This window comes from Aspergillus ambiguus (assembly GCF_047715705.1).
Source record: "Aspergillus ambiguus strain CBS 117.58 unplaced genomic scaffold BDV59scaffold_70, whole genome shotgun sequence".
In the NCBI taxonomy this organism is placed as follows: Eukaryota; Fungi; Ascomycota; class Eurotiomycetes; order Eurotiales; family Aspergillaceae; genus Aspergillus; species Aspergillus ambiguus.
In genome coordinates, this window is record NW_027395583.1 from 25,530 (window position 1) to 50,827 (window position 25,298).

At 53.6% G+C, this 25,298-nt stretch overlaps 13 protein-coding genes across 13 annotated transcripts; 6 read left to right on the forward strand and 7 right to left on the reverse strand.

Moving 5' to 3' along the window:
• Positions 1-120: 120 nt before the first annotated feature.
• BDV59DRAFT_189666 (TatD family hydrolase) lies at positions 121-1,378 on the forward strand. The gene has a single exon (XM_073691637.1). The coding sequence runs from the start codon at positions 170-172 to the stop codon at positions 1,307-1,309; it is 1,140 nt and encodes a 379-aa protein (XP_073542687.1). The 5' UTR covers positions 121-169; the 3' UTR covers positions 1,310-1,378.
• A 72-nt stretch (positions 1,379-1,450) lies between these two features.
• BDV59DRAFT_196874 (uncharacterized protein) lies at positions 1,451-2,834 on the reverse strand (the record flags this gene model as incomplete). Its single annotated transcript, XM_073692790.1, has 6 exons — positions 1,451-1,790; positions 1,845-1,875; positions 1,930-1,997; positions 2,049-2,166; positions 2,227-2,605; positions 2,664-2,834. 6 exons carry the CDS (start codon positions 2,832-2,834, stop codon positions 1,451-1,453), a joined length of 1,107 nt encoding a protein of 368 aa, XP_073542688.1.
• A 2,123-nt stretch (positions 2,835-4,957) lies between these two features.
• On the forward strand, positions 4,958-6,518 carry BDV59DRAFT_206522 (S-adenosyl-L-methionine-dependent methyltransferase; the record flags this gene model as incomplete). Its single annotated transcript, XM_073694810.1, has 5 exons — positions 4,958-5,254; positions 5,315-5,441; positions 5,500-5,623; positions 5,700-6,157; positions 6,208-6,518. The coding sequence occupies 5 exons, from the start codon at positions 4,958-4,960 to the stop codon at positions 6,516-6,518; spliced, it is 1,317 nt and encodes a 438-aa protein (XP_073542689.1).
• A 185-nt stretch (positions 6,519-6,703) lies between these two features.
• On the forward strand, positions 6,704-9,426 carry BDV59DRAFT_157037 (transcription factor domain-containing protein). Its single transcript, XM_073687464.1, has 2 exons — positions 6,704-7,013; positions 7,077-9,426. The coding sequence occupies exons 1-2, from the start codon at positions 6,950-6,952 to the stop codon at positions 9,335-9,337; spliced, it is 2,325 nt and encodes a 774-aa protein (XP_073542690.1). The 5' UTR covers positions 6,704-6,949; the 3' UTR covers positions 9,338-9,426.
• A 492-nt stretch (positions 9,427-9,918) lies between these two features.
• Positions 9,919-10,737, reverse strand: BDV59DRAFT_156997 (nuclear transcription factor Y subunit beta). Its single transcript, XM_073687462.1, has 3 exons — positions 10,503-10,737; positions 10,324-10,451; positions 9,919-10,256 (listed from the first exon to the last, which is right to left on the reverse strand). The coding sequence occupies exons 1-3, from the start codon at positions 10,600-10,602 to the stop codon at positions 10,020-10,022; spliced, it is 465 nt and encodes a 154-aa protein (XP_073542691.1). The 5' UTR covers positions 10,603-10,737; the 3' UTR covers positions 9,919-10,019.
• Positions 10,738-11,199: 462 nt separating this feature from the next.
• On the reverse strand, positions 11,200-12,128 carry BDV59DRAFT_156987 (uncharacterized protein). Its single transcript, XM_073687461.1, has 2 exons — positions 11,444-12,128; positions 11,200-11,233 (listed from the first exon to the last, which is right to left on the reverse strand). The coding sequence occupies exon 1, from the start codon at positions 11,989-11,991 to the stop codon at positions 11,578-11,580; it is 414 nt and encodes a 137-aa protein (XP_073542692.1). The 5' UTR covers positions 11,992-12,128; the 3' UTR covers positions 11,200-11,233; positions 11,444-11,577.
• Positions 11,948-12,793, forward strand: BDV59DRAFT_189675 (uncharacterized protein). The gene is made up of 2 exons (XM_073691638.1): positions 11,948-12,582; positions 12,642-12,793. Exon 1 carries the CDS (start codon positions 12,064-12,066, stop codon positions 12,265-12,267), a length of 204 nt encoding a protein of 67 aa, XP_073542693.1. The 5' UTR covers positions 11,948-12,063; the 3' UTR covers positions 12,268-12,582; positions 12,642-12,793.
• Positions 12,513-13,483, reverse strand: BDV59DRAFT_157030 (putative prefoldin subunit 2). The gene is made up of 4 exons (XM_073687463.1): positions 13,286-13,483; positions 13,125-13,215; positions 12,864-13,056; positions 12,513-12,791 (listed from the first exon to the last, which is right to left on the reverse strand). Exons 1-4 carry the CDS (start codon positions 13,323-13,325, stop codon positions 12,759-12,761), a joined length of 357 nt encoding a protein of 118 aa, XP_073542694.1. The 5' UTR covers positions 13,326-13,483; the 3' UTR covers positions 12,513-12,758.
• A 2,125-nt stretch (positions 13,484-15,608) lies between these two features.
• Positions 15,609-16,604, forward strand: BDV59DRAFT_189680 (putative mRNA splicing factor RNA helicase (Prp16)). Its single transcript, XM_073691639.1, has 2 exons — positions 15,609-16,119; positions 16,175-16,604. The coding sequence occupies exons 1-2, from the start codon at positions 15,613-15,615 to the stop codon at positions 16,529-16,531; spliced, it is 864 nt and encodes a 287-aa protein (XP_073542695.1). The 5' UTR covers positions 15,609-15,612; the 3' UTR covers positions 16,532-16,604.
• Positions 16,587-17,600, reverse strand: BDV59DRAFT_189681 (putative oligosaccharyl transferase subunit Dad1). The gene is made up of 3 exons (XM_073691640.1): positions 17,295-17,600; positions 17,019-17,185; positions 16,587-16,940 (listed from the first exon to the last, which is right to left on the reverse strand). The coding sequence occupies exons 1-3, from the start codon at positions 17,529-17,531 to the stop codon at positions 16,874-16,876; spliced, it is 471 nt and encodes a 156-aa protein (XP_073542696.1). The 5' UTR covers positions 17,532-17,600; the 3' UTR covers positions 16,587-16,873.
• A 128-nt stretch (positions 17,601-17,728) lies between these two features.
• Positions 17,729-21,110, reverse strand: BDV59DRAFT_189682 (putative C6 transcription factor). Its single transcript, XM_073691641.1, has 2 exons — positions 19,951-21,110; positions 17,729-19,892 (listed from the first exon to the last, which is right to left on the reverse strand). The coding sequence occupies exons 1-2, from the start codon at positions 20,515-20,517 to the stop codon at positions 18,006-18,008; spliced, it is 2,454 nt and encodes an 817-aa protein (XP_073542697.1). The 5' UTR covers positions 20,518-21,110; the 3' UTR covers positions 17,729-18,005.
• Positions 21,111-23,427, reverse strand: BDV59DRAFT_189684 (putative mannosylphosphorylation protein (Mnn4)). The gene is made up of 7 exons (XM_073691642.1): positions 22,565-23,427; positions 22,488-22,497; positions 22,406-22,429; positions 22,207-22,351; positions 21,573-22,150; positions 21,372-21,516; positions 21,111-21,320 (listed from the first exon to the last, which is right to left on the reverse strand). The coding sequence occupies exons 1-5, from the start codon at positions 22,713-22,715 to the stop codon at positions 21,824-21,826; spliced, it is 657 nt and encodes a 218-aa protein (XP_073542698.1). The 5' UTR covers positions 22,716-23,427; the 3' UTR covers positions 21,111-21,320; positions 21,372-21,516; positions 21,573-21,823.
• On the forward strand, positions 23,219-24,090 carry BDV59DRAFT_157112 (uncharacterized protein). Its single transcript, XM_073687465.1, has 2 exons — positions 23,219-23,616; positions 23,675-24,090. Exons 1-2 carry the CDS (start codon positions 23,341-23,343, stop codon positions 23,999-24,001), a joined length of 603 nt encoding a protein of 200 aa, XP_073542699.1. The 5' UTR covers positions 23,219-23,340; the 3' UTR covers positions 24,002-24,090.
• Positions 24,091-25,298: the final 1,208 nt, after the last annotated feature.

Here is a 25,298-nt window from a genome sequence, read left to right on the forward strand (position 1 = left end):
CGAGTCCATCTCGTTTGATGCGGAGAGATGAGCATGTGACGGCTGCTGCCCCAGGCACGCTAGGCCGATTACATCACTTCCCATGCATAGCTAACCAGATCTTTCCTTTCCCCGCCGCATTCGCATCTCACGCCCTCATACTTGCCCCAAGTCAATTCAGGCGGAATCTATGTCACAAATAGAGAGCCAACATGTCTCCGATTTCCCCTGGCATTTGGGTGTGTTCGACGCCCATTGTCACCCCACAGACACCATGTCCTCTATTGACGAAATCCCCCGCATGAAAGCCAAAACCCTCACCATTATGGGTACACGCGGAGAGGACCAAGATCTAGTGTCACAGACTACTATGTCACTTTCGGACACAGCCCGTGTCCTTCCGTGTTTTGGCTGGCACCCTTGGTTCTCCCACCAACTCTTGGACGACCTGTCCCACTCGCGTGATTCCGAAACTGAGAACAAGGTGTCGCACTATAAAAACGTGCTTACTCCTCCTCCAGATGATCAGTTTATTGCAGCTCTCCCGGACCCCAAGCCGCTGTCCCAGTTGATCTCCGAGACCCGCAAACGGCTAAGAGACCATCCCGCTGCGCTGGTCGGTGAAGTCGGCCTTGATAAGGCATTCAGACTTCCAAAAGCTTGGACGAAGACGGACATGGAAGGCCGTGATGCATCAATGACACCTGGTTCACGCGAGGGTCGTGCCCTCACTCCTCACCGAGTGCAATTAGACCACCAGAAGGCTGTCCTGAAAGCTCAGTTAAGCTTAGCCGGGGAGCTTCGGCGGCCGGTTTCTGTACACAGTGTCCAGGCGCATGGCGCAGTCTTCGACACCTTCAAGTCACTATGGTCTGGTCATGAACGAAAGACGTCCTCACGTCGCGAGAGAAGACGTCGTTACAGTGCAACGGATGCACATACCCAGAGCGACGCGGAAGACCAAAAGCAGAGCCCGGTGAGAAAAGACGAGTCGCCACTACCATACCCCCCACGAATATGCATGCACTCGTATTCGGGTCCCGTGGAGCAGTTGAGACAGTTTCTCAGCCCGGCGAACCCCTCGGATGTTTACTTTTCGTTCTCGACGGTGATCAATTTTAACGGCCCCTCCTCGCAGAGAGTGATAGAAGTCATTAAAGCCTTGCCAGATGATAGAATACTCATAGAGAGTGATCTGCACACCGCTGGACAGCAGATGGACGACCTCCTTGAAGAGATTGCCCGACAGGTCTGTGAACTCCGAGGGTGGTCGCTCGATGATGGCGTGCGACGGCTTGCAGAGAACTGGAATCGATTTGTGTTTGGGTAGATTTACAGTCATTGTGAATGGACTCCCTCTTATATTCAAGGGTGGGTTAAGACATTATTTTAACTACACATGCATCAAAACCATTCAGTGATCCGGCACATCATAGCCCGTCTATCCTCTTGTATATGACGTGAACTTATCCTACCAAGGACTTCGCTCTTCATGGATCTTCCCAATTTGGGAAGGAGTTTCATATTCGATAACAACATTATCGGTGCGCCTGATATGACCCAGCTGGTGGCTCTCGCCTGCTTGGTTTTCGTCTGATCTCAGAATGCTCTCCTGGCTCTCAATATTCGTGATCTGGAGGTCGTCCTTCACTGGTGCTGACTTCTTGCTCCGGTAGGACGCTTCGTGCCGCTCGTAGCTCTTGTAGGGATCTTTGCTGGTGCTTCTTAGCGTACGTTTCCCAAGGATCAGTTCGATAAGCGGCTGTAGAGTTGGAATGCAGGAGGCGAGGATGACGACGTTAGACTCGACACTTTGTGAAAGATAAGTTAGTTTGTGGTGGACGGATAGTAGACAGATACCTTACCTAGTCCAGATGACAAGATCTGCTGTAGCGTCTATGAATTTGTCAGCAAAAATACCTTGGACAATTGTAAACTTTTTGGACTTACAGGTAGAATCAGCAAGGTTGGCTAGGTTTGGAAGCTGCAGGCACTTGACAATCGCCATTGCGCAAGCACTGAACATTATCAGATTCGGGCCGGGATAGATGAGGGAAGATTACACTTACACTGCACCTAAACCCAGTGCAGCGCACAACGCCAGTCTTTTGCGCAACGACATATGGAGTTTCATTAAAACCACGGTCGGGTATATGGCAAGAACCAGATCGGTGAAGGCAGACGTGGCTACAAAATGCGATGTTAGCCTAGCCATCAATAGAGCTGCTATCCAATTGGAACCCTTACCCCCCGTGAAGATCGCGTAGTCAACAAGAATGGAGATACTGCGACAGGTGGCACCTTGTGCCATAAGAGAAGTCTGCCATAAGGCTTTGGGCGGATCGCACATGGTGAACAGCACCACTATACAGATGCACGATACTGTTGTCACCGTAACTGACAACCCCCATATCATGACCCGATGTAACAATGTAGGATTTAATAGCCTTGTCAACAAAGCTGAAACTGCGAGTTTAGGCAAGGAAAAGGCGAGGATTCCGAGCATGAAATCGATGTAGTTGAGCAATAGCACGGTGGTAAGCCTATCTGCTATGACAGCAGAATGCCTTCCGAATCCTAATGAAACATTTACCGTAGTCAGACAAGTATATGCCATTCCAACGATCTAAAAGCTCTCGGTCAATATCTGGGGTTTGAAATGATAGTCAGTATCTAGCACTTACCATGGACGCTGCAATTAGCCAGTCATCTGCGCCGGGGTTCCGCAAGACTCTAAGCCGAATAAAAAGCCTGGCCAACACCACAACGAGCGTGATACTCGTTAGCACCCAGAAAACGGCCAAAATGTGGGGTCCTTTGGTCTCCTCTGCATATCCTGGCGGAAAAGAGCCCATCTTCCTGGTTCGATAAGCTGCCAGTACGGACCATAAAACTGGTGTTATTCATGTGTAGAGCCTTGAGGTGACAGACATTCCGGAGAAGACCATCTTTTACTACCAAAAGCACCATGGCATCCCAACAGCTTTAGCTTCAGCCCCTGCATATCAAAACTGGAACGAGCCGCGGCATCGTAACGCGACTGTTTTTAGGACAGGATAGTGCGGTATGAAGTGGATCGAACCATTGAGAGGAGTAGTCCATAATAGGCTGGTGACATCTCTTCCCTAAAACTGCTGCATGGTCCATCAGGAGGAAGGTTTCGAATCCTTCAGCGTCCGGAGTACAGACAACGGCATGTTTTCGGGACGCAAGAGGATTGCACTAGAGGATGATCCGATCGAATGAGAGTTGGAAGTCCTTGGTGTAGGTCCACTTCATATGAATAAATCCTTCCATACTACGGAATGCTCCTAATGAAATTGCCGGTCAGATGATGCGTTTGCCGACAGGAAGAACAAACGAGTCACCCTAGTACTCTGTTAAGATGGGAGCCGACAGGAGACTATTGGCCTTTTGTTGGAAGTTTGAAGCTCTGCATCTTCTGTTTTGCAGACAAAATTGCAGCTGTGTTCAATTAGCCATCGTCCGTTTGCCTTTGGCTTATTGGGCTATTCCTCCCGTTAATAGGTTTGTGTTCCGGAGTTCAGACATGTCATACAGCACGTTATCTATTCCATTTTCTGCGCGTGGGATCGACAAGAGAAAATCTAAGTGAAATGGACGGGCTTATGTGAGATCTCTAATCATTGAGAACAGATGAGACGCTTTCTAGAACTTCCGGACTATAGTATCTCAGTACCAATCTGAAGATGAGATACCCCCGGATCGTTCATGGCCTGCAAAGTGACAGGGTTACTCTTTTTGAGGGCCAAGTTTGGCGTATTTATCGTATTCTTTGACACAGACAAAGGACGCATTTCGGATGTCGATCCCGTCCACGCATTTAGCATTATTTTATGACCAGGGGAACGGAGTAATTTTGAGCACTGATGATATCTAGCAGAACAGACAGGGCAATATTTGGCCCCCAACTGGATCAACCTTAATCGCATGACCCTGGTGGAACTCGTGGCCGACGAGCAGCAATATCAGAGAGTGAGATGATGATGACTTATGATGAACTCCACACCAAACAATAGATGGCAGTGCTTTCCAAAATCTGGCGTATCGCACACGGTGACCGCGCATCAAACCAAGCATCACGACCGATGCTAGTCTGCCGCTAGGGACTAGTAGACGGGACCATCATCGGCCGGAAACATCTCCTCTTACCCTAAGTCCACGGGTGGGCCTGGTTCCCCGTGGGCTGTGGAGACTACACTGACGTGCGAAGCGTTCGTTCCGAGCACTCCGTATGGAGTGGGGTTTCCTGCGACAGGAGGGATATGGGATATTATCCCATTGGGTTGGTGAGAGACACGGAGTATCCAGCAATCAGTTCAAAGAGAGTCAAGACAAGAGTGGCTTCCGCAGGGAATTGCGGGTGAATTTTGTTCATAAAATGCCTGTAGTCTGCGTCAGACGTCCTCCTCAATTTCCTCGACTTTTGGCTTGGGAATCGCCAATCGGCTCTTATTTGATAACGATCGCCTGCTCGAAGCCCCCATTTCGGTGCGGCGCAGTTCCAGTGCATGACAGCGAGCCGTGCTTTCATCGGTCCATGCCGCTAACAGCCGGAACTCTCCCAGCAAAATCTGGCCTCCAGCAGGGAACATATCATGCACATTGGCTTATACGCATTCGCCATGGCATGGTCCCAACGAAGACCACTACCAAATGGGCTGTAGTGTGGAGAAGCCGTTGTGACAGAATGACCCTAAATACGCACGATTATTATTTGATATCCAATCCCTGTGTCTGGTATCTCTCATGAATCCACGTTAACATTTGTGCCATTGATCCTCGGTATCATTTGTCGGACTATTCACTGTGTGTCTGTAGCTGTGGACACTAAGACCCCTTAATGGCTGGTCCTTTGTCTTCTCGGCCGCTGTCTATCATAAATAGACATGGGGTTTACCATCCCTTTTATGGCTCGTGAGGGTCGTAAATAATCTCGGCCTTTTTAACATCCAAAATGGCCTCTGCAGAAACTCCGGTATTGAACGGCTCATCGAACAGCCATGGATATGATAATGCTGAAAAGTGTGCTGCCAACATCAACAAAAGCCCAGAGCTGGACGTGGGCCATATCGCCATTTCTCCGAATGCACCCCAAGACGCATCCGCTCTGATAGAACAGATAGCATCTTATGGCAAGTCCATCCCATTAGAGAATATGCAAGAGCGTTGCAAACTGCGAGATACCGCTCGCGCGTTGGCTGACGCCCTCGAGACGCCCCGAGAAAGATTGATCAGACAATGTTGGTCGCAGGTAAGGTAGTCCTTCATGAGCCTACGTTCCGGAAATGTTAACTAGTTTGATTCTACAAAGCTCACGGAATTTGCTGCGATCGAGACAGCTATAAATCTGGGGATTTTTGAGTTCCTGGCGCAAAGCAAGCAGCCGGTGTCTGCATCCGAACTTGCGCGCAGCAGCAATGCCGACCCCGTCGTGCTGTGTAAGTTCCGGAGACCGTCAAGGTCTTTTTCCTTCGCTCATGATTGTCAATCTTCCAGCCAGAATCTTGAAACATCTTGGTGCGACTGGTGTGATTACCGAGACAGGTCCTGACACGTACCGGGGCACCAATTTCTCGCACACGTTGAGCGTGGAGAAGTACGCCGACGGCTATCCAGTCATGTAAGTATCCAGAAGTCGAAATGGAGGGGACGGAATGCTCGAGGTACATGTGAAGCTAACAGCGTCCTCGACTTAGAGCGAAATGGTTCTACCCGGCTATTTTTGCCATTCCGGAATTCCTCAAGAAAAACAATTATTGCAATCCCACAGACCCAAGCAACTCCGCGTTTCATCTGGGACACAACACGGAAAAGCATATCTTCCAATGCGCCCAGGAGGATGCGACGTTTGCGAAGCAATTCGGCAACCACATGGCCGTATATCGCCAGGGGAGACCCAGTTGGATGGATCAGGGTTTCTATCCTGTAACGGAACGACTGGTTGAAGGCGCTGATGTGAAGGCTCAAGATGTCCTCCTGGTCGATATGGGCGGCAGCATCGGCCACGATATTTCCGAGTTCCGACGAAAGTGGCCGAATGCCCCAGGCCGCTTAGTCTTGCAGGACCTGCCTGAGGTGATCCAGGGTGCGAAGGGCTTACATAGCTCAATTGAGCCTATGGCCCATGACTTCTTTACTGAGCAGCCGATCAAAGGTAAGTGGGCATCGTGACAGCGTGAGAGGCAACTACTAAGCAGCGCATAGGAGCCCGTGCATACTATCTACACTCGGTCCTGCACGATTGGCCGGATGAGATGTGTCTGAAGATCCTAGCAAACCTTGTCCCGGCTCTCCGTCCCGGGTACAGTAAGGTGTTGATCAATGAGAATCTGATTCCCCCCACGGAGGCGCAATACGAGACTACCGGTCTGGACTGCATCATGATGGCCATTGCGTCGACGGAACGGACGGAGAGTCACTGGACCCAATTGATTGAGTCAGCAGGACTCAAGATCGTGAAGATCTGGACGGTTCATAAGGGGGTGGAGAGTCTGATTGAGTGCGAAGTGGCATGAAGTATATATGTGGAGGGGGTTGATAGGGCTGATGGGAGAGGCGATACGGAGTGGGTGGTGAGTCGACAGGGTCATGTCCCGTCACGTCTTTACCCATATTGAACGGAAACGGTCGACTGTCTATATCAGAGGGAAAGAAAGGATATAGAGAGTCCATAGAAGAACACAGCGACTGACTTGGAAATATCGAACGGATTTCTCCGCATCCACGTGACTTCCCCGGGCATTTTTCTGCCCCACCAGCCTGGACGTTATCAAACCTTCTCCTCTTCTCCTCTTTTCCTTCTCGCTCCTCCTGCGTCTCTCATTGTCCGCCCGTGTGCATGGCTCTCTTCCTGACTTAGGTCTCTCCTTCGTCACGACGGGTCTCCCGACCATGAACGATGAAGTTGCGAGTCTCCGGACCCTGATTCTGCGTCGATGATATTGCTATGTCCTCCACAGCGCATAACAGCCAAACGCCCACCGGCAATGGTGTGACTAAGCGCAAGTCGGGTATGTTGATAGGACTCTGCATGTTGCATGTTTTCCAAGATACTGACCGGACCGGTCCTGTAGGCTCCGCAGCCTGTGTTCACTGTCATCGGCGTAAAGTCCGATGCGACGCTCGCATAGTCGGCTTGCCATGTTCTAATTGTCGCTCGACAGGCAAGACCGATTGCCGCATCCATGAGAAGAAAAAGCGTCTGGCTGTGCGCTCGATTCTGGATCCTGTTCCCATTCGTTGTCGCCCTCCTGCTCCTGCGCCTGCGCCAAAGCCTGCAGTATCGACCCCCTCCGGCCATCCGACGGCCTTCACGACTGCTTTCCGTGGAGTCCAACCAGATGCAACCCCTCCTGGTGCAGGCGGTGCCGCCCACTCCCCGCAATCAGCCTACAACAACAGTAATGGCTCTCATAGCCACGCCGCGGCGTCGCACTCCAGCAGCCATGGGTACAGTCGCCAGACCACTGGCGATCCATTGCTCGAACGTGAATCCCACAAAGATCTAGAGACACGACTCGTGAAACTTATTGACGAGGAAGAGTCGGGAAGCCGGGAAATCCAACGGGGAGTTCGCGCAATCTACGTCGGTCACGAACTGTCAAACATGTCATTCTTGATCCGCCAACAACGGGACAAGGATGACGGAGTGTACCATTTCGCTGGGAACGATATCCCCCGGCGCCAGCTGAAGACCGGCCACGACCAACTTCTCGTCGATGCCCTCACCCTACCAGAACCGGCACTTGCCGATGAGCTGGTAGAGGCGTACTTCGCCCATGTGAACCCTGGATATCCTATAATCGAGGAGGATTTGTTCATGACTCAGTACCGCAGCCGCGACCCAGCCGATCCCCCGCCCATCTTACTCCTGCAGGCCATCCTGCTAGTCGGGACTCACGTCACACGTCCCCGGGCAGAGCGGGATGCGTTGAAAGAGATCTTCTTTCGGCGGGCGAAATGGCTGATCGATAATCGGATCGAGCGAAATCGCGACATCACCGTCCAGGCCGCGCTGCTGTTAACATGGCATTCGGACAGCACCGACGACGACGTGGCCGCCAACGCCCCTTACTGGGTTGGAGTGGCTGCACGGATCGCTACAGGCCTCGGTATGCACCGCAACCCTGTGCAGAGCCGTTTTGTGCCCCGTGATCATCGCATGTGGAGGCGTCTATGGTACATTCTGGTCCAATTCGACGTCATGGTCTCCCTATCCCACGGCCGACCGCAGGCGATCAACCTCGAGGACTCCGATGTGTCCCCACTGACACATTCCGACTTCGAGGGCTGCGGCTCACGGGTGCAAGCAGACTACGTGATACACTACTCCGAGCTCTGCACGATGATTTCGTACATCGTCCGAGAGCGGTTCGGGCTGCGGGTCAGCGCCGAGCGTCGGAAAGCCGTCCTGCAAGAAGCCGACGAGTCCCTCGCCAACTGGTCTCTCAAGCTGCCCGATAACCTGCGTCTTCGAGCATCCGACATGGACCCCTGGTCGGCCATGCTCCACCTAACATACAACAACTTCCTTATACTCCTCCACCGGCCGCATCCCCGGGCATCCGCATACTCCGACGACTACGGGCCCCACGACGCCGAGATCTGCAGCGCCGCCGCGGGAGTCATCGCGTCTATCTTCGAGGAGCTCCGTCTCAACGACCGTCTGAAGTACCTGTGGTACTCCGGCGTGCACACGCTCTTCACCGCGATGATCCAAGTGCGCGTGGAGCTGCGGTTCTCGAACCCGGTGCTCGCCATCAACGCGCTCCGCCGCTTCGACTCGGCCTCCTATTCCCTCCGCGAGCTGGCCGACTACTGGTCTCACGCCAGTACCATCCTCCGCCTGTTCGAGGACTCCAAGCGCCTCCAGGAGGATCTCCGCATGGCCACGAGTGAACGACCCCGACGCTTTAGTAACCACGCCCCGCACGACGAGAACAAGAGCGTTCCCACCTCCGCCACGCATAACGCCTCCTCCTCCACCTCAGATACCCCCATGCAACAACCCTCCCAGATGGCCTTCGAGGTGCCGACCCCGGAGTCGCCCAATCTCCCGCAGGCTCAGACCACCGTGAGCCCGCCCCACCAGCACCAGCAGCAGCCGTTTGATAGCTGGATCCCCTCGACCAACTGGGCGTCCGTGGATCCCATGGACCATCATCCCCGCGAGCTGCTTGACTGGCGACAGCTGTTTTCCTTTACCGATCCGGACCAGCCGGTGCCGATGGCCATCGAAGGACTCCCGGAATTGGAAGACGAATGGCGCCAGATCTATTGGCAGGAGACTCCCATGTCGGATCTGCTCCAAGATGGTGGGTGGATGCATGGATAGAATGGTTTAGTCGGTTTTTCTGTCTATATATCCTTTTCTTTGTGATTCCCGTTTTCCCGGCGGAGGGATTGCCCGGAATGAAAATATTTGCCATTTGCGCCCGCTGACGAACATATATGATGTCGCATGAGACTAGTATTATAATGCTATGAGAACAAGACTGGCTTTTAAACCAATCTAGCAGATTCCACGGCCCATGCATTCCTTCCTAAGGCTAGTATCTCGCTTGGATCTTAAACTCGATCGGTGGTCAACAGTAGGGGGCATATAAGATACAGGCGGAAACCACCTGAGGGAGCTAATACAAGAAAGCCCGGGTTTGCGATGGCCTCCAGTCCATTCCGGGTTCACGGGAGTTGTACTGTAAACGCAAACGGCCCAGATACGAGTGCTTCTGCGTGCAAGTGTACAAGTTTCCGTTGGGCTAGTCCCAGAACCGTATAAGTCGATGGATATGGAAGAATACAGAAAGGATAACATCAGAGGATAGAAATAAACCGCGCCGTTCCGAAACAAAAGCCCCGTCTGAATATTGTTTAACTCGTCCAGAATCCGTCAAATGCCCATAAGTGGTCTGTTTATCGTACCGCGTCGTCAAGCTGCCGGCAACGTCTCGGCCGGGCGAGGTGTGCTTCAAGCCCTTGAATGAGGGACAGACCAGATGGTTTCCGGTGGCCCACACCTAATAGGACTCGCCACCGGTCCCGTTGTGAGGCTGACCCACCATGGCAGGATAGCCATACGCGGAGGGATCTTGTTCAGAGGGATCCAGGGTCGGGGGCATCATGCTGTTCGTGGGGTCAGTCGCATCAGGGAATGTGCCAGGGCGGGCAGCAGCCGCTCCGACACCGCCGACGGGGCCCCCGGAGGCATATCCGCTGCTTGTTGGGCGGTTCTGTTCTCCGCGAGCGGATTGGGTCTGATGAGGCGTCAGGAGAAGAGGCTCATGAAGCAAAGGTGTGTCGGGGATGTTGCACAGGTCTTACCTCACGGTACTTGGACAAATATATTTTCAGGGCCTCTGCGTAGTTCTCGAAACCTAGCGAGGTCATGGCAAACAGGATATCTTCTCCGTTGACAGTCTTTCGCTTTTCCTGCTGGCACTTTTCGGATGCTGGGGAGGAAGTTAGACGTGGACAAAAGGTCGTCACCGGAACGGACTTACCCTCGCTGGTGATGAAAGAAATAAATTCGCTCACACATTCTTGCATGCACTCTTTGGCTTCCTTGGCGATTTTGGCGTTCTCTGGCAAGGCCAGCTTCATAATACGGGCCACTGTTCTTTGGTGTTAGCATGGTACATGTAAAGAAGTGTGGTGCATGAGAAGCGATCGGGGCGGTCCACGACGGCGATGCGTAGTGATGATGCCCTTGTTGACTGGACACAAATCTTGAGGTAAAAGATAAGGAGGGAAAAAGGCCAAGGCGAAACCGGGAGACAATAGCCATAACCAGGTAGTAAGTCGGTGGGGATACAGGGGACAGTCGCAAGGTACGCGCAAATCAGAAGGACGGGTAGCTGCAAGGAAGCGCAACTAACCATTTGCAATTGGTAACCACCGGTCTTGCTCCTTGACCTCAAACTCTCCCTGGCCCTGGGCTTGGTCTTGCTCTTTTTCCATTTGTTCGGGCTCTTCACCTGATTGAACTTCAGGTTCCACCTCAGGTTCCTTGGACGGAGAGGTCGAGGACATGATTATTAGCTATTTAGACGCGTGCAGCAACTATGGGAAGATTTGGGGAGGCAATGGTCGTGTCTAATTGCTCTGTTGGCAAAAACCACGTCAGAGATGCGGCAGACGCGCGATGACTTCAGGAGGGTGGACGCGACGATCGGGTTGCGTCGAGGCAAACGGGGCCGGTAACTGGCTGGGCAGCGATTTGCTTCACAGCGGCCTAGATCGGGAAGAAGGACGATGTCAGCACGTGTGGGGGGATTTGCATTGTTGTCGCGATAGTCGCTGGGCGCCGGCGGTGAGCGCGCGGTCCACCACCACGCAGGTGCGGCAGATAAGACGATCGATCCTTAAATTTGGGCAGATCTCTTATCGGGAGGGGAGAGTTGGGGGCAGGAGATTTGGGGTCAAGGGAGAGAGTAAGGCGTACGCAAGAGGGAGTTGATGCCCAGCGACGAGGAAGATGGCGCCGTGGACGGAGCGACGTCAGCGACAGCGACAGGGTGACGCGGGTAATGAATGCAACCCCAGCACGGTGGCACGTTGCGCAGAGGAATGGCAAGGCTAGAGAATCACCCGTCGGAGGCAGGGCGTTGGCCAGGCGAGTCGGGGGATTCCCAATAGTTGGAGTAGCAGACAGTTGATTCTCACTGGACTGGAGAACTGGAGTTTCAATTGGCGAACCAGAAGAGTCGAGCAACGCGATCGATCACTGGCTATTGGAGGGAAGTACAGCGCCCTCAGGGGAAACGAACCAGATGCGGCTTGGGGAGGTTGTTCGGAAGGGGATGGATAGAAGTGGAGGGGGGAAAGAGAGGGGAGATGGATGTTGGGAGAAGACTGAAAGAGAGAGAGAGAAGTTGAAGTTGAAGTTGAAGAGAAGAAGAAGAAGAAAGAGGAAGTTGGGATGATGATGATGGTCAAGGAGACGGAGCAGCAATACGCGGAACAGCGTCGGTTTCTATGGTAAGTTACCATTCTGACGGTATTTTTTGTTTGGCCAGGGTATACACGTGACTACCAGCACGCCTGCAGTACATCAACCTGCGTATGTCTACGGTCTACCTATTCCATACTGTCTGTCTACATACTCACTACATACTTCTCGCCTCTCTCCTCCTCTCTTTTACCCTCTTCTCTTTCTACTCACCAAATACCCGCATGTCGGCCGAACCCCTACCTCGGTCTCTACCCAAGCATGCACGCGCTGCGGGGTCCCCATACTCAGCCACTTGCCCGACCATCGATTGCTGATGATTGCCCAAACTGGCTCATTCTGGTGCAGAAATGACGGACCGATAGCGTGTCGTGTGAATTACAGCGTACGTATGTATGTCGTCGCATCTGATCCAGGGTACCGCCCACATGCCAGATATCTTGCATGGTTCCGCATAGATCAAGGCGAACGCAGAGCATCCAGTCACATTATGCAGACCGTGACCCCGATAATCTAGGAGGATCTTGACGCTCTCGCGAGTTGACAAACAACAGGCGACTATCTGGAACCGCTTGCTTCACGAGCTATTGCCAGCTCAGTAGCCTCCCGGCATGACAAACAACATCTCCCCTGTACATTCATTCAGTCCCAGAACTCATCCCGACAGCCAGAACACTTATGCGAGTCGCAGTCCAAACGCCGATTTTATTTTCCTTCTATCTTCGCAATTATCGTGATATAATACCGCTGAAATCAATAGACGCACGACTCAAACACGGGTATGGTAAGATCCTATGCAAAGCCCCCCTCACGGCTGCACGACCTGAATGTTGTTCTTCTTCTATAAAACCAGCATATTAGCATCCATCCAATTCCCCGTAGAGCACGTCCATGCCCAGAGAGAAACCCTTACCTTCCAGTTGTCCAGCTCGTCCTGCTTGGCCTTGTACTGCTTCATCAGCTCCTCCAGCACCTGCTTGAGCCCGTCCGAGTTGGTCTTCAAAGAGGGAAGAACATCCTCAATGGTACGTTCCACCAACACCCCGTTCACCATGCGAAAACACTTCCGGTCCCGGGGGAGAGGTTCGAGCGTATCGATCACCAGCCTGGACGCGCCATCGTCGCGTCAGCATTGTAGTCACAGCAAGCAATCTCGTCCTGCAAAGAAACTGACCTGTGCTCTTCCGCTTCGCCCTCGATGTTGCCGATCCGCTGCGCCATCTGTGTCAGGGTGTTTTTATAACTGCTGTATTGGTTCTGCAGCTCTGCGGGAGGGTCAGCACGATATTCCTTATTCAGGGGGCGCAAAAAGGGACATCAATCAAAAGTGCATACCCTGCTGCCGCTTGGGGTTTAATTGTGCTTGGCTAGCCATGGTGTTGGTGGGATGAGGTGTGCAATGTAGAGTCAAGGAAAGAAGAATGCGATGCGGGGCGTTTGCTATCGGGTCCAAACTGCGCGGAGCAGCACTCGGCTCGACGACCACTAAGGCTGGCTACATCTTACAGAGGGGTATTCTACAACCGCCATTTAGACAAGCATACATAAATTTAGCAAAAGAAAAACTAAGCATCTACATGGCTCTGCCTGACTGCGAGTTCTACCCACGATCACCTATAGTCACGTGAGTGTTTGCCATGTTTGTACTCCGTCCAAAGTCCGCATTTATCGCCGCCATCTTCTCCCACTCCATCCACGGCCAGCAGAGCTCACAGCCAGCAGCTGGTCACCCCGGGATCCGATAAAGAGCACCTTCGCACGATCCCGATTCTACACCCCTCACAATGGCACCCGATGAGATGCCACCAGCCAAACGGCTGAAGAGCAACCTGCCGGCGCCACTTCGCGACGCAAAGCGCAAAGACATCGACAACTGGGAGACGAACCGGATGCTGACGTCGGGAGTGGCGCAACGGCGCGATTTCGACGGCGACTTCATGCCCGAAGATGACGAGGGCACGCGCGTTCACCTGCTGGTGCATGACCTGCGGCCGCCGTTCCTCGACGGCCGGACGATCTTCACCAAGCAGCTGGAGCCCATCTCCGCGGTGCGCGACCCGCAGAGCGACATGGCGGTGTTCAGTCGGAAGGGGAGCAAGGTCGTCCGCGAGCGACGCCAGCAACGCGAGCGACAGAAACAGGCGCAGGAGGCCACCACCATGGCCGGGACGGCGCTCGGCAATCTGATGGGCGTGAAGGAGGACGAGGGCGACAGCGCGGTGGCCTTGCCCGTTGAGGATACCTACAAGAGCGGGAATAAGTTCTCCCAGCACATGAAGAAGAGTGACGGCGGGCAGAGCTCGTTCAGTAAGAGCAAGACGCTGCGCGAACAGCGGGAGTTCCTGCCTGCGTTTGCGGTGCGGGAGGATCTGCTGCGCGTCATCCGCGACAACCAGGTTGTCGTCGTCGTGGGCGAGACCGGCTCCGGGAAGACAACGCAGCTCACGCAGTTCCTCCATGAGGATGGGTACTCGAAGTTTGGCATGATCGGCTGCACGCAGCCGCGGCGAGTGGCCGCGATGAGCGTTGCCAAGCGGGTGAGCGAGGAGATGGAAGTCGACCTGGGCGATCTCGTCGGCTATGCGATTCGCTTCGAGGACTGCACCAGCGACAAGACGACGATCAAGTATATGACCGATGGGGTGCTCCTGCGCGAGTCGCTCGTCCAGCCGGATTTGGACAAATATTCCTGCATCATCATGGACGAGGCGCACGAAAGAGCCCTCAACACCGACGTCTTAATGGGATTGCTGAAGAAGGTATTGGCTCGACGGAGGGATCTCAAGCTGATCGTCACCTCTGCTACGATGAACGCGGAGCGGTTTTCGAAGTTCTACGGCGGCGCTCCCGAGTTCATCATTCCCGGAAGGACATTCCCGGTCGACGTGCACTTCTCGCGCACGCCCTGCGAGGACTACGTCGACAGTGCCGTCAAGCAGGTCTTGGCGATTCACGTGTCTCAGGGGCCCGGCGACATCCTAGTGTTCATGACCGGCCAGGAAGACATCGAAGCCACGTGCGAGCTCGTCGACGAGCGACTCAAGCTGCTAAACGACCCGCCCAAGCTGAGCATCTTGCCCATATACAGTCAGATGCCGGCCGAACAGCAGGCCAAGATCTTCGAACGCGCCGCGCCCGGCGTGCGCAAAGTCATCGTGGCGACCAACATTGCCGAAACAAGTCTGACAGTCGACGGGATCATGTACGTCGTGGACGCGGGGTACTCGAAGCTGAAAGTGTACAATCCGCGGATGGGCATGGATACGCTGCAGATCACGCCCATCTCGCAGGCCAACGCCAACCAACGATCCGGCCGCGCAGGCCGCACCGGACCGGGCAAGGCATACCGGCTTTTCACCGAGATGGCGTACAAGAACGAGCTGTACCTGCAGACGATCCCCGAGATCCAGCGCACGAGTCTCTCCAACACGGTCCTCCTCCTCAAGTCCCTCGGCGTCAAGGATCTGCTCGACTTTGACTTCATGGACCCGCCTCCGCAGGAGACCATCACGACCTCGCTCTTCGAGCTCTGGTCCCTCGGCGCGCTCGACAACCTCGGCGACCTCACGCCGCTCGGCCGCCGCATGACACCCTTCCCCATGGACCCGCCTCTCGCGAAGCTCATCATCACCGCCGCCGAAGAATACGGCTGCAGCGAGGAGATGCTGACGATCGTCTCGATGCTCTCCGTGCCGAGCGTCTTCTACCGGCCCAAAGAGCGACAGGAGGAGTCGGACGCGGCGCGCGAGAAGTTCTTCGTCCCGGAGTCCGACCACCTGACGCTCCTCCACGTGTACACGCAGTGGAAGTCGAACGGCTTCTCGGACAGCTGGTGCACGAAACACTTCCTGCACTCCAAGGCGCTGCGCCGCGCCAAGGAAGTCCGCGACCAGCTGCACGACATCATGGTCGCGCAGAAGATGCCGCTGGTCAGCTGCGGCACCGACTGGGACGTCATCCGCAAGTGCATCTGCTCCGGCTACTACCACCAGGCCGCCCGCGTCAAGGGCATCGGCGAGTTCATCAACCTGCGCACCAGCGTCACCATGCAGCTGCACCCCACCAGCGCCCTCTACGGCCTGGGCTACGTGCCCGAATATGTCGTCTACCACGAGTTAATCCTCACCAGCAAGGAGTACATGTCGACCGTGACCGCCGTCGACCCCCATGTAAGTGACCTCCGGTAACCTAAAGCCAAAACTCCCACTAACCTGTACCTACCAGTGGCTCGCGGAACTCGGAGGCGTCTTCTACTCTGTCAAGGAAAAGGGCTACTCGCAGCGCGAGCGCCGCGTCACCGAGCACGAATTCAACCGTCGCATGGAGATCGAGAGCCAGATCGCCGCCGACCGGGAACGTGCTGCGGCCGAGAAGCTACGTGAGCAGGAGCGGAACGACCCGACGCGCCGGAGGAGGGAGGTAGAAGTCGGCTCCGTTGTGCGTCGGCCAGCCATCACCGGCAAGAAGGTCGGGGGTGTGACGGCATCGTCGTCGTCGTCCGGGGCGCGCAATGGGAACAGTGGCGGCGGAAGTGTGGTCAAGAAGCCGCAAATCAAGAGGAAACCTGGCCGGGCATTCTAGCCGTCCAGCCGGGCTGTATAATAACTACATATTCTACGGATAGACTATACCCTGACGAAGAAAAGAACATTGGATGATCCCGAACATACAATACAGTCTAGCAGGGCGTAGCTACAGCCCATGGGCTCTAAGCGATGGGGATATATTTCAGCGGAACACAGCCATCACGCCACGCGATATACACAATGCGATGCAACTGGACCGAAGGATCATAACGGCTAGCCCGCAACAGCATCAGCGTCAGCGTCAGCGCCGCGTCCGATACCAGAGCGCACAAGCACACCAATCCACCAGGGAAACAACCGAAGCAGCGCCAACCCACGCGCGACGACCAAGTTCGGTTCAGTTGATGAAATTGATACAGAAGAAGTGCAGAATCAAGCTCCCGAAGATGTAATCCGCAAAGGCCCTAACAACCTGTCAACACCGCCGTTCGACACACCCACCCGACGCGACCCACGGTCCGTCCACCAAGCAAGACACATACCTCTCATGAGAAACTGCACCAGCAACACCAGACTCGCTCTTCCCCTTCGCGGCCGCAGGCTTCGCGCCCTCCTTCGGGACGCCGTTACTCGTCTGCATGCGCAGACTGGCCGTGAGGACGAACTGGCCGACGGCGGCGCAGAAGCCGCTCAAAAACGCGTTGAAAGGCTACCGTAGGCAGACTAAGTCAGCTACTTCTCCCGTTCCTCTCATGTTTTCTTCTGCCCCGCCCTTGGAGCTCGTTCTCGAGTATGGATGGATGGGATGGATCACGTACAAAGTTGCCCGCCAGAACACAGTACACGAATTGGATCGCGCCGACGACCACCAGGAACACCATGAAAGCGTCTAGAAGCATTGTGCGTTGTGATGTCGTCGCGAGGTACTGCTGCCACACATGGTAGGCAATGTCGTAGATGGATGAGTTCGCCGTGAGGGTCTTCGGGCCGGAGGAGAGCGATTTGGCGGCTGTCGAGGCCGGGGCTGGCGGGGCGGTCGTGCGCTTTGCGGGCATGTTGGCTGTAGGCGTAGCTTTCGTGATTGGGGTCAGAGGCGACGTGGGGATTGGATTGTTGCGGGGTGGCGTTGGGAGTGAGGGTGTGAGTTGGTGCTCCATGAAGCTACTGTGTACACATGCTAGGTCACGTGATTGTATCTGGGGTATACGTAATGGTCCACCTGTCTCGACTGAGATCTAAGAGGTAAGGGCTTGGGGTATAAGTATTTCCTATTTTCACTTTGCCTGTCCGAATTGGAGAGATCGCAGTAATGTACAGAGCTATAATACACGGAATATGTTTTAGGGTAAGAGGTAACCAGAAAGACCAGCTCGTCTGATTGAAGGTTTGAGAACCCATTAGGCCTAATCGTACATCATCATGGTCATTATTTTGGAGAGTGAGGTGTCTGTATTCACAAGTGTCAATATGAGAGGGGAGATAATGAGCGGCGAGTGGGGAGTGTGGAGGGCATTCCGACAGTGAGCCTGTCAAGGAAGCCAGTCGAAAACGTTCATGTTGTTCATCGGGTAGGCAGACTGTGCTTCTTGCACGTCCGTATGGAAATCTCGCATGACTTGGTCCCATTCGTTCCAGCTCAACTGCATAGCGGGATCTTGCTGGGACTCGGCAGGCGCCATCAACCCGTCAGCGACGACATCTGATGTGTTGATGTCGGTAGTCGGGGGTTGGTTCGTGGCCATTTGAGAACCAGGAGCCCCTTGAGAGGTTTGAACAGAGAGCCAATCCACGTTAGGGAACAGCTCCTGGAACAAGTCCATTGGGCCTTGTCGGATGTCGAAGTCCATGTCCAGCCTGCTCCCCGGAGGGGTGCTTACAACCCCCCTTGACGCAGTGTCTGATGACATGGGTGGTGGTGGGAATTGGGGAAGGATGGGAGGGGGCACAGTAATTCCCGGTTTATCGCTGAGAGAGAACAATGTAGGATCATCGCATGCAGAAGCAGTTCCCAGCTGGTTTTGAGTTTCCTTCTGTTTCGCCCTGAAAGCAGCCGCGCGTTTCATCAACCGCGCAAGTGGCCGCCAAAGCATTCCCTTTCTCTGTTTCGACGTCTGGATCCAATCCTCGTAGAGAGAGCTGACCGCATTCCAAGCTCTATCGGTCAATGGGCTGAGAGGGCGAACGCAAAGCTCTGACAGGATGAAGGCTATAGAATGCCACTGCATATTTGTGGCGAATAGCCAATTCCACTTTTGAGTATTCTTTTCCGTCGTCAACAATTGAGCAAATTCGGCAACTTCCACAGAAGTCTTGAACAGACTTTCGCGAGACGCATTGGTCAAATTCAGTCCTTCATACGGTCTGGTCATAGGGTGGTGGACAACCAGCCATAACTTCGTGAGAATAAGACGGCCAATGGTCGCACACACCCACTGTATAGGTACTGTGTTGTCGCAGTATTTCAGATACCGCTCCTCGATACGATGGTTGATCATCTGGATCAACTGCCCGCAGTGTTCAGGGGATGGCTCTCGAGGCCCGGGAACGTTCTTATTCGGACACCCAGAGCCTACCCGTCGAAGAGCGACGGTGATATCGCAACGGATCAAGCAGAATGTCATGTCCGTGAACCCAACTCGTTCCTGAGGGGGTTCCTGCATGTCGGGTGTGAGATCCTCGTCATTGACGTTCAGCGGGAGCCTTGTATCGTAGATTCTTTCATGGATTTGGAACTCTGTTCCGTGATCCTCAGACGAGCGGATATCCAACAGGCAAATATGCCACCACAGACGCCGTCGCATCTCAGTCTCAAATGGTTTCAGCCCAAAGTTGGTGCCGTCTCGGTGGAGGCCAAGGCCTTGGGCAAGGCGAAGGACAAGAGCTGTCATGGCCCAAACGAACTTTGTGTCATCCTCTCGACGCACACCAATCAGGAATATCACCGCGGCTTGCAGAAGAATCAAGTTTTGAGTGTTTAGAAAGTTGGCTTTGGATAAGGCTTGCTCGACTGCGAAGCGGTATCGACCCACCGCGGCGTCACGCTCTTCTCCCAGCAGAGACAAGCATTGCTCAGGAGTCAGGCTAACAATTGAGACAAAAGACATAGCGAGTAGTAGGGCTTCCGAGTTCTTGTCCAGCATCTCAACAGATTTCGCGGCATTTGCAAAAAGCTGTTGCGCAGAGGGTTTATGGACAATGGGCACTAACGGCGCCACATTCTCCAGGTAGACATTCCACAGCAAAGGGATCTTCGCGGAGGGCGGGTGGAAGCTGCGGAGAGAATGGGAGAGCGAGTAGAATCCGAATAGGAACCCATCGTGGTTGGCGGAGTGAGCAGAGTTGGAGTTCGACTCTGGAGAGGGATAGTCCTCATCCTCTGACGAGGACGGATCGAGGATATCCTGCAGTTCTTCAATCTGGAAAGCGGAACATCAGCATGGGTGATGGAAGGACCATAGAAGCTTCACAACATACCTCATCCCCAAGACTCGCCCAGAAGCGATTGCTGACATATCGGCTTCGACCTTCGTCAATGACGAGTCTCCCAAATTCATGCTGCAAGTTCCGCGGCTGCAAAGGTTTCTTCGGGTCGAGATTGAAAGGACAACCGGCGCTTTCCTCGGCCGGGGGTGGAGCAAATTGAGAGGGCTCATTAGTGGTAGTGGTGGCGGTAGCGGGGATGTTGACATTTTGCTGTTCCGGGGAAGGTTGGCGGGCAGATGTCGCATTTTGCTCACTGAGATGTTCAATTACACCCTCCAGGCGCCTTAGTCGAGCCAACAACTCTGCATCCTGCGGGCGTTTGGTCTTGCGGGGAGCTCTGCCGGGAGGCGGATAGACGCATTCAATGCCGGCACGGGCACAGTTCGAGCACGGACATCTCTTATTGCAACGGACCTTCCTTCGGCGACAGGTCACACAGCTGCGATGACTCGAGGAATCTTGGGCACCATGAGAGGTTGAGTGAGAAGTGGAGGTGGAGGGAGAATCCCCAGGGACGGGGTTTATTGATTGAGAGGCTTGCGAAGGGTGTGACGACATGACGACGTGGCGGAGATCGGAGGGAGGTAAAATTCCACACGCTGCCTCATCCTCAACCACGAAATACTGTTCTTCGGAGAGGGAGGATGCGTTTGGATAATGGGAGAGGGGAATAATAAAAACAAGAAGGGCCAGGATGGAGCACTAGAGGAGTCACAAATCCGTTAGAGTTGGAGCTCATCAGTCATCGACTCATAGTGGAGTTTCAGGGACCGGTGGGTGCCGCTGATTGGCCGGAACCGGCAATTGGCCGCTGATCATTGGCTAGAAACCGTTCGCATTACTAATGGCCTTCCATGTATGTCAGATCTCTTTCTTTCTTCCTCGTCTGTCGTGGACAGAATACGCAGAACGACATGCAATGCACCTCAGATGAATCCTTTACCATATGGACCTCGTATCTCTCTAGGCAGCATCAGAATAAAGAAACGCTCAAGCATCGGAGATTGAACGATCAAACCGTAACCGTATCAGATGGACCATCTCCATTGGCCTGTGCCTTGGGGACGAAAATTCGGCCATGTCAGGCGACGCCATCTTATCTGATCGGTGACTGAATTGCCAGGCTGTGCAAAACTGTAATTAATTAGCCGTCTACCGAATACGACGGGGCTCCATTATCGAAGGCCCGGACTTCTCCGTGGCTTTGGCGTGGCTTTTGAGCTTATTAGGCAGAAGTATATTCACTCTCCAAGTACGCGGAAAGACCAAGATATCTATGGCAGGAGCCCCTGTTGTATATACACAAATAAGCCAGAACCAAACTCCAGTCATCGCCAGGATTAAGAAAGACAAACAAGATGTGAGCACATGCACATAGTATCAGTAACAACGGAACGCCTTATACATGCAGGAAAGTATATATGTCCAGAGTCTTATACATATCTCGTTTTGTCCGACCGGTCTGGGAATTAGGAGAAGAAATGTTCCAGAGGTGTGGTTCGGACGGGAAGATTGGCGTTACGACGTCGGCGTAATGATCTTCGGGACCTGGAAGTTGTAAGTCATCGGTCGAAGATTGGTCGATAGGGTTTCACTGACTTGTCATCCCACAGCATGGTTTCCTCGTTGAAGTGGTGTCTAGACAGATATCAGTAGGCTATTCCATCTCCGAGATCAGATCAACATGCACACGCACCCTTGAAAACTCGTTGCAGTTATAGACTTGGAGCCGTACTCCTCCTGGAGCAGCTTGGTATATTCATAGGGGACCTTGACGGGGAAATCTTCGAACTGGCTATTTCGAAGGGGAAAAATATCGTTTTCCTTCAAGGGGTCAGCACAAGAGGTACACATACGACGGTCCTCAGAGACGACTCACGTCGAATCGATGGCCATCTTTGCACATTAATGCGCCCGGATAGCCCTTCTCCCTCCGGCGATCATCCTTTCGCACCGCTGTGATGTCGATGAAGAGGCCAGAGGATGTATCGATCCATCGCGCATCGATGACGTTCAGCTTATCGGCCGTCGACCGGATAACGTAGTTGGGGTTGATTTCAAGCTGGTAGGTGCGGCCGCCTTCGACCCCGGGGATGTCGAAATGATGCTCGGTCATGTTGTAATATTCGGCAATGAAGTGTATTGACGGTTCGGAAATCTGCACATCGATGTCGTTGTCCCACGGAAAGATCTAGGGGTGGTCAGTACTGCGAGACGTGGTTCGATTTGTGCGATGCCGGCACCAACCTTCTGGTTCCACCACCACGCCAGTAGCGTTCCGTGCATGATCCAGGTCTCAACACCGATGTCTGCCATGGTCGAAAGATAGGTTCGGATGAGAGCCGACAGGTGTGGGATTGTTTCTTCGTCTGGGAGGGCGTGGGACGCGAACCTAAGGATCGGCGATCAGCACAGGGCACCCGCGCGGAGCGACATGGAAACCTACCGCCCGTCGTAGTGATAATGGAAGCTGGAATCAGTATGGATTAGTGAATGGAACGAACGAAGACGGTTGGATCGACACCTACGATGATTCATCTATTAATCGATGCCAGTCAGAATTGTGATTTGTCTCTAAACGCTGCGGGATCGATGGCGCACTCACGAAAGTATTTCTCAGCCGATACGGCTTCATTAGTATAGTCTTTTGCCATCTTATCTCTCACACCCATGAAGTCGACACGGGCATTGGCGGCACCCAGAGCAACTGATGCCAGGCCGCACAGGCCGACACAGAACCTGGATATCCACATCATGAATAACGAAGAGTATATAAAAGACGCGCCTAAACCAAGCAATCGGCACACATGCTCAAACTGAGTTGTACAGAGCGTGGAGGCGTCGGGAGTGTCTGGAAGGAGGGTAGTACAAGGCCAGGATGAGGCTTGATGGCGGCGAGGCTCTGCCGGGGGGGCGCGACAAGGGGAGGCAGGACACTAAACGAAAGGAAGGATCAGAGTCAATGAGTAAGACAGTCGAGTCGAATGCGGTGACGTGGCGACAAAAGGATAATCGTCGAGATCTGGCGATGTATGTATATAAGAGATGGATCAACGAGAGCGGGAAATCGGAGATCGACAGAGATGAATCGGTCGTCTTTAACGGGAGTCGCGTGCTCGGTTGCCGCCGTTGCTGATGCTGCAGTGGCAACCTTCAAATCGCTGGAAACCAACAGCCTTGTGGGCCTTGGCAGTCTAGATGTGGTGCCGATCTCTGATTCTTTTTTTATCGCATATATTCTATCTCCGATATTTTATTTCACATTTATATTTTATTTTATCTTTGTTTTATTGTTATTTTTATTTTCTTCTCTGTTCAAATATCCGCACCGTGTGAGTCTATCTACCCTCGAGCAATGACTGTACGGGATCCCCCTTTGTCATGACTGGTCTCATTCTTTGGCCACGGAAGAAACGGGGAGGGCCGCGTCATGGCCATATGGTAGCTCCAATTGCGCAAGACTCCGGGCCCAATCGTCCGAGCCGATTCCTCCCCCCTAATCAATTAATTCCCATAAGTCTTGGAATCCCAAATCATCTTACCGCATACACCAAAAAGATTAATAAGCTGGATAAAGTACTCCGTATAGTCGTGGATCCGATCGCCAAGCTACGAATTGATCCTCCACGTACAACTGGCAGTGGGATACATATACCGGTGGGTATACCCCCCAGTCTCCACTAGGTAAAAGGCTGAAAAGAGGAAGCCAGAAAAGCCTGCCCAAGGGGCGCGAATCAAAATAGTGACAGGTGGAAACCATTCCCAAGGAACTTTATCTTCCACTTGTCCCGGACTAGTTTCTCCCCTACCGTGGCTGTCCCTGACCCAGCCTACTCTCCAGCAATCACGCTGTTCACCAGAGCCAACGCCGGGGTTTGGTCCGCCCGTCTGCACGAGTCCCGTTGCTGGTGGAGTCAATGCTTATGTGGGCTCAACTGCAGGATTTTCCATGGATGCCTGGTGGAATCTAATGTTGTCGGTTTACTCCGCACAATTACCTGATCCTCAAAGAGTCCAAGAACACCGCCCAGTGAGCCTCTAGCCACTAAGCTCGTAGGAATTTTGAATACCATGCCCCTTTTCGATCGAGGTACAATCCCCGACCAGTCGCCGACTATGATCTTCACGCAATAACGGAGGAGGGTTGGCCAATTCGCTTGCGCATTTGCCTAATACGGAGTCCAATAGCCTCCCTTCAGTCTGCAGACTTCGATCTTCAGATGGTTGGTCGAGGTTACAAGCTGGCTGTCCAAGGTAGGCAGGCATTGGCGAGAAGCTGCGTGTTCGTCAGCCAACCCGATTCCGCCGCATCTAGCAGTCGGGACGGTGGATTCGACGGCACAGGCCAAGATCATTCTTCGCTTAGGCCCGGAACAGGGGCCAACCGTCTATCAGTTGTACCAAACGTTGACAAAATCACAAACGGCAATGTGCACGGTGGTCGGAGGGTACCTGACGTCACGGAAGTAGAGGGACCCCTACGTTTTCCACAGAGGAACGCTCCCGGATACTTCGCACGATGTTGACCCTCCTTCGGAGATCGGCAACGATATCAAGCAAGCATCTCTGGTACCGAAACGCCCGTTCTCAGACCAAACAAGACCTAGGGGGCAGTTACCTGGGACGATTCGCCTCCGAAGGGATTCTCGGTCAATCGGGACATGGCAGAGACGACAATGCTGGAAAAGGGTTCCAGTATTTACTAGGTCGGGCAATAGATGGACAACTGACGATCTGTCACTGCCTCGGAATCGTTTGGTGTCATTGGATGGGGCCTTGGGCGCCACTATGTTAGTATTGCGGGGAAAGGATCCTTGATGATTCGCCAGGTTTTGAGAATCTCTTCCCAGTCTGCCCCTTTGCTCCTCTGATGTGTTTCATCTGTGGTGCTTTGGTGCAGGATCCCCTGAGAGGGAAGAGGATAATCCGATCCACGGGACACGATGGTTGGTTGGCGTTTGGGATGGAGCTTCAGCCAGGCACCGCCCACCCGATACCCGGAAGGGCTCCATGCAACCGGTCCTTGTTTTCTGCGTGTCATAGTCACAAGCAATGGGGTTCTCCGGAACGGGTGCTTCTAGAAAGGAGTGTGAAAGGTTTTGTATGCTCCAGCTTCCCTGGATAGTACACCTGGTTTGGCATTCGGCATGCCATCTAGAGGTCTTTCTGCCACAACGGCCGGAACCCGCGGGTTTAACTCGGGTGGCTAGCCGCAAATCCCATTCAGTCCTATAATTTTCATTAGCTTATGATTGTTAGTAGTGTATCATCCTCGGCAGTGGCCTAGCGTGGAAAGTGGAATAGACGCTTATCACATGACTACTCTGAGTACACCGCGT

What these genes read in the sequence shown, in the direction of transcription:
- BDV59DRAFT_189666 (XM_073691637.1), top strand. Translation starts at nt 170, where the DNA reads ATGTCACAAATAGAGAGCCAACATGTCTCCGATTTCCCCTGGCATTTG.
- BDV59DRAFT_157037 (XM_073687464.1), top strand. Translation starts at nt 6,950, where the DNA reads ATGTCCTCCACAGCGCATAACAGCCAAACGCCCACCGGCAATGGTGTG. An exon ending in TGTGACTAAGCGCAAGTCGG is followed by an intron (nt 7,014 to 7,076) that starts GTATGTTGATAG and finishes CCGGTCCTGTAG; the next exon opens with GCTCCGCAGCCTGTGTTCAC.
- BDV59DRAFT_156997 (XM_073687462.1), bottom strand. Translation starts at nt 10,602, where the DNA reads ATGAAGCTGGCCTTGCCAGAGAACGCCAAAATCGCCAAGGAAGCCAAA. An exon ending in TTCTTTCATCACCAGCGAGG is followed by an intron (nt 10,452 to 10,502) that starts GTAAGTCCGTTC and finishes CTTCCTCCCCAG; the next exon opens with CATCCGAAAAGTGCCAGCAG. An exon ending in ATTTGTCCAAGTACCGTGAG is followed by an intron (nt 10,257 to 10,323) that starts GTAAGACCTGTG and finishes ACGCCTCATCAG; the next exon opens with ACCCAATCCGCTCGCGGAGA.
- BDV59DRAFT_156987 (XM_073687461.1), bottom strand. Translation starts at nt 11,991, where the DNA reads ATGGTAACTTACCATAGAAACCGACGCTGTTCCGCGTATTGCTGCTCC.
- BDV59DRAFT_189675 (XM_073691638.1), top strand. Translation starts at nt 12,064, where the DNA reads ATGTCTACGGTCTACCTATTCCATACTGTCTGTCTACATACTCACTAC.
- BDV59DRAFT_157030 (XM_073687463.1), bottom strand. Translation starts at nt 13,325, where the DNA reads ATGGCTAGCCAAGCACAATTAAACCCCAAGCGGCAGCAGG. An exon ending in AAACCCCAAGCGGCAGCAGG is followed by an intron (nt 13,216 to 13,285) that starts GTATGCACTTTT and finishes ACCCTCCCGCAG; the next exon opens with AGCTGCAGAACCAATACAGC. An exon ending in GGCGAAGCGGAAGAGCACAG is followed by an intron (nt 13,057 to 13,124) that starts GTCAGTTTCTTT and finishes TGGCGCGTCCAG; the next exon opens with GCTGGTGATCGATACGCTCG.
- BDV59DRAFT_189680 (XM_073691639.1), top strand. Translation starts at nt 15,613, where the DNA reads ATGCTGACGATCGTCTCGATGCTCTCCGTGCCGAGCGTCTTCTACCGG. An exon ending in TGACCGCCGTCGACCCCCAT is followed by an intron (nt 16,120 to 16,174) that starts GTAAGTGACCTC and finishes TGTACCTACCAG; the next exon opens with TGGCTCGCGGAACTCGGAGG.
- BDV59DRAFT_189681 (XM_073691640.1), bottom strand. Translation starts at nt 17,531, where the DNA reads ATGCCCGCAAAGCGCACGACCGCCCCGCCAGCCCCGGCCTCGACAGCC. An exon ending in GTGTTCTGGCGGGCAACTTT is followed by an intron (nt 17,186 to 17,294) that starts GTACGTGATCCA and finishes TGCCTACGGTAG; the next exon opens with CCTTTCAACGCGTTTTTGAG. An exon ending in GGTGCAGTTTCTCATGAGAG is followed by an intron (nt 16,941 to 17,018) that starts GTATGTGTCTTG and finishes ACAGGTTGTTAG; the next exon opens with GGCCTTTGCGGATTACATCT.
- BDV59DRAFT_189682 (XM_073691641.1), bottom strand. Translation starts at nt 20,517, where the DNA reads ATGTCGTCACACCCTTCGCAAGCCTCTCAATCAATAAACCCCGTCCCT. An exon ending in GGGCGAGTCTTGGGGATGAG is followed by an intron (nt 19,893 to 19,950) that starts GTATGTTGTGAA and finishes TCCGCTTTCCAG; the next exon opens with ATTGAAGAACTGCAGGATAT.
- BDV59DRAFT_189684 (XM_073691642.1), bottom strand. Translation starts at nt 22,715, where the DNA reads ATGATGTGGATATCCAGGTTCTGTGTCGGCCTGTGCGGCCTGGCATCA. An exon ending in CATTATCACTACGACGGGCG is followed by an intron (nt 22,352 to 22,405) that starts GTAGGTTTCCAT and finishes GCCGATCCTTAG; the next exon opens with GTTCGCGTCCCACGCCCTCC. An exon ending in CGTGGTGGTGGAACCAGAAG is followed by an intron (nt 22,151 to 22,206) that starts GTTGGTGCCGGC and finishes GACCACCCCTAG; the next exon opens with ATCTTTCCGTGGGACAACGA.
- BDV59DRAFT_157112 (XM_073687465.1), top strand. Translation starts at nt 23,341, where the DNA reads ATGACTGGTCTCATTCTTTGGCCACGGAAGAAACGGGGAGGGCCGCGT. An exon ending in GCAGTGGGATACATATACCG is followed by an intron (nt 23,617 to 23,674) that starts GTGGGTATACCC and finishes AAGCCAGAAAAG; the next exon opens with CCTGCCCAAGGGGCGCGAAT.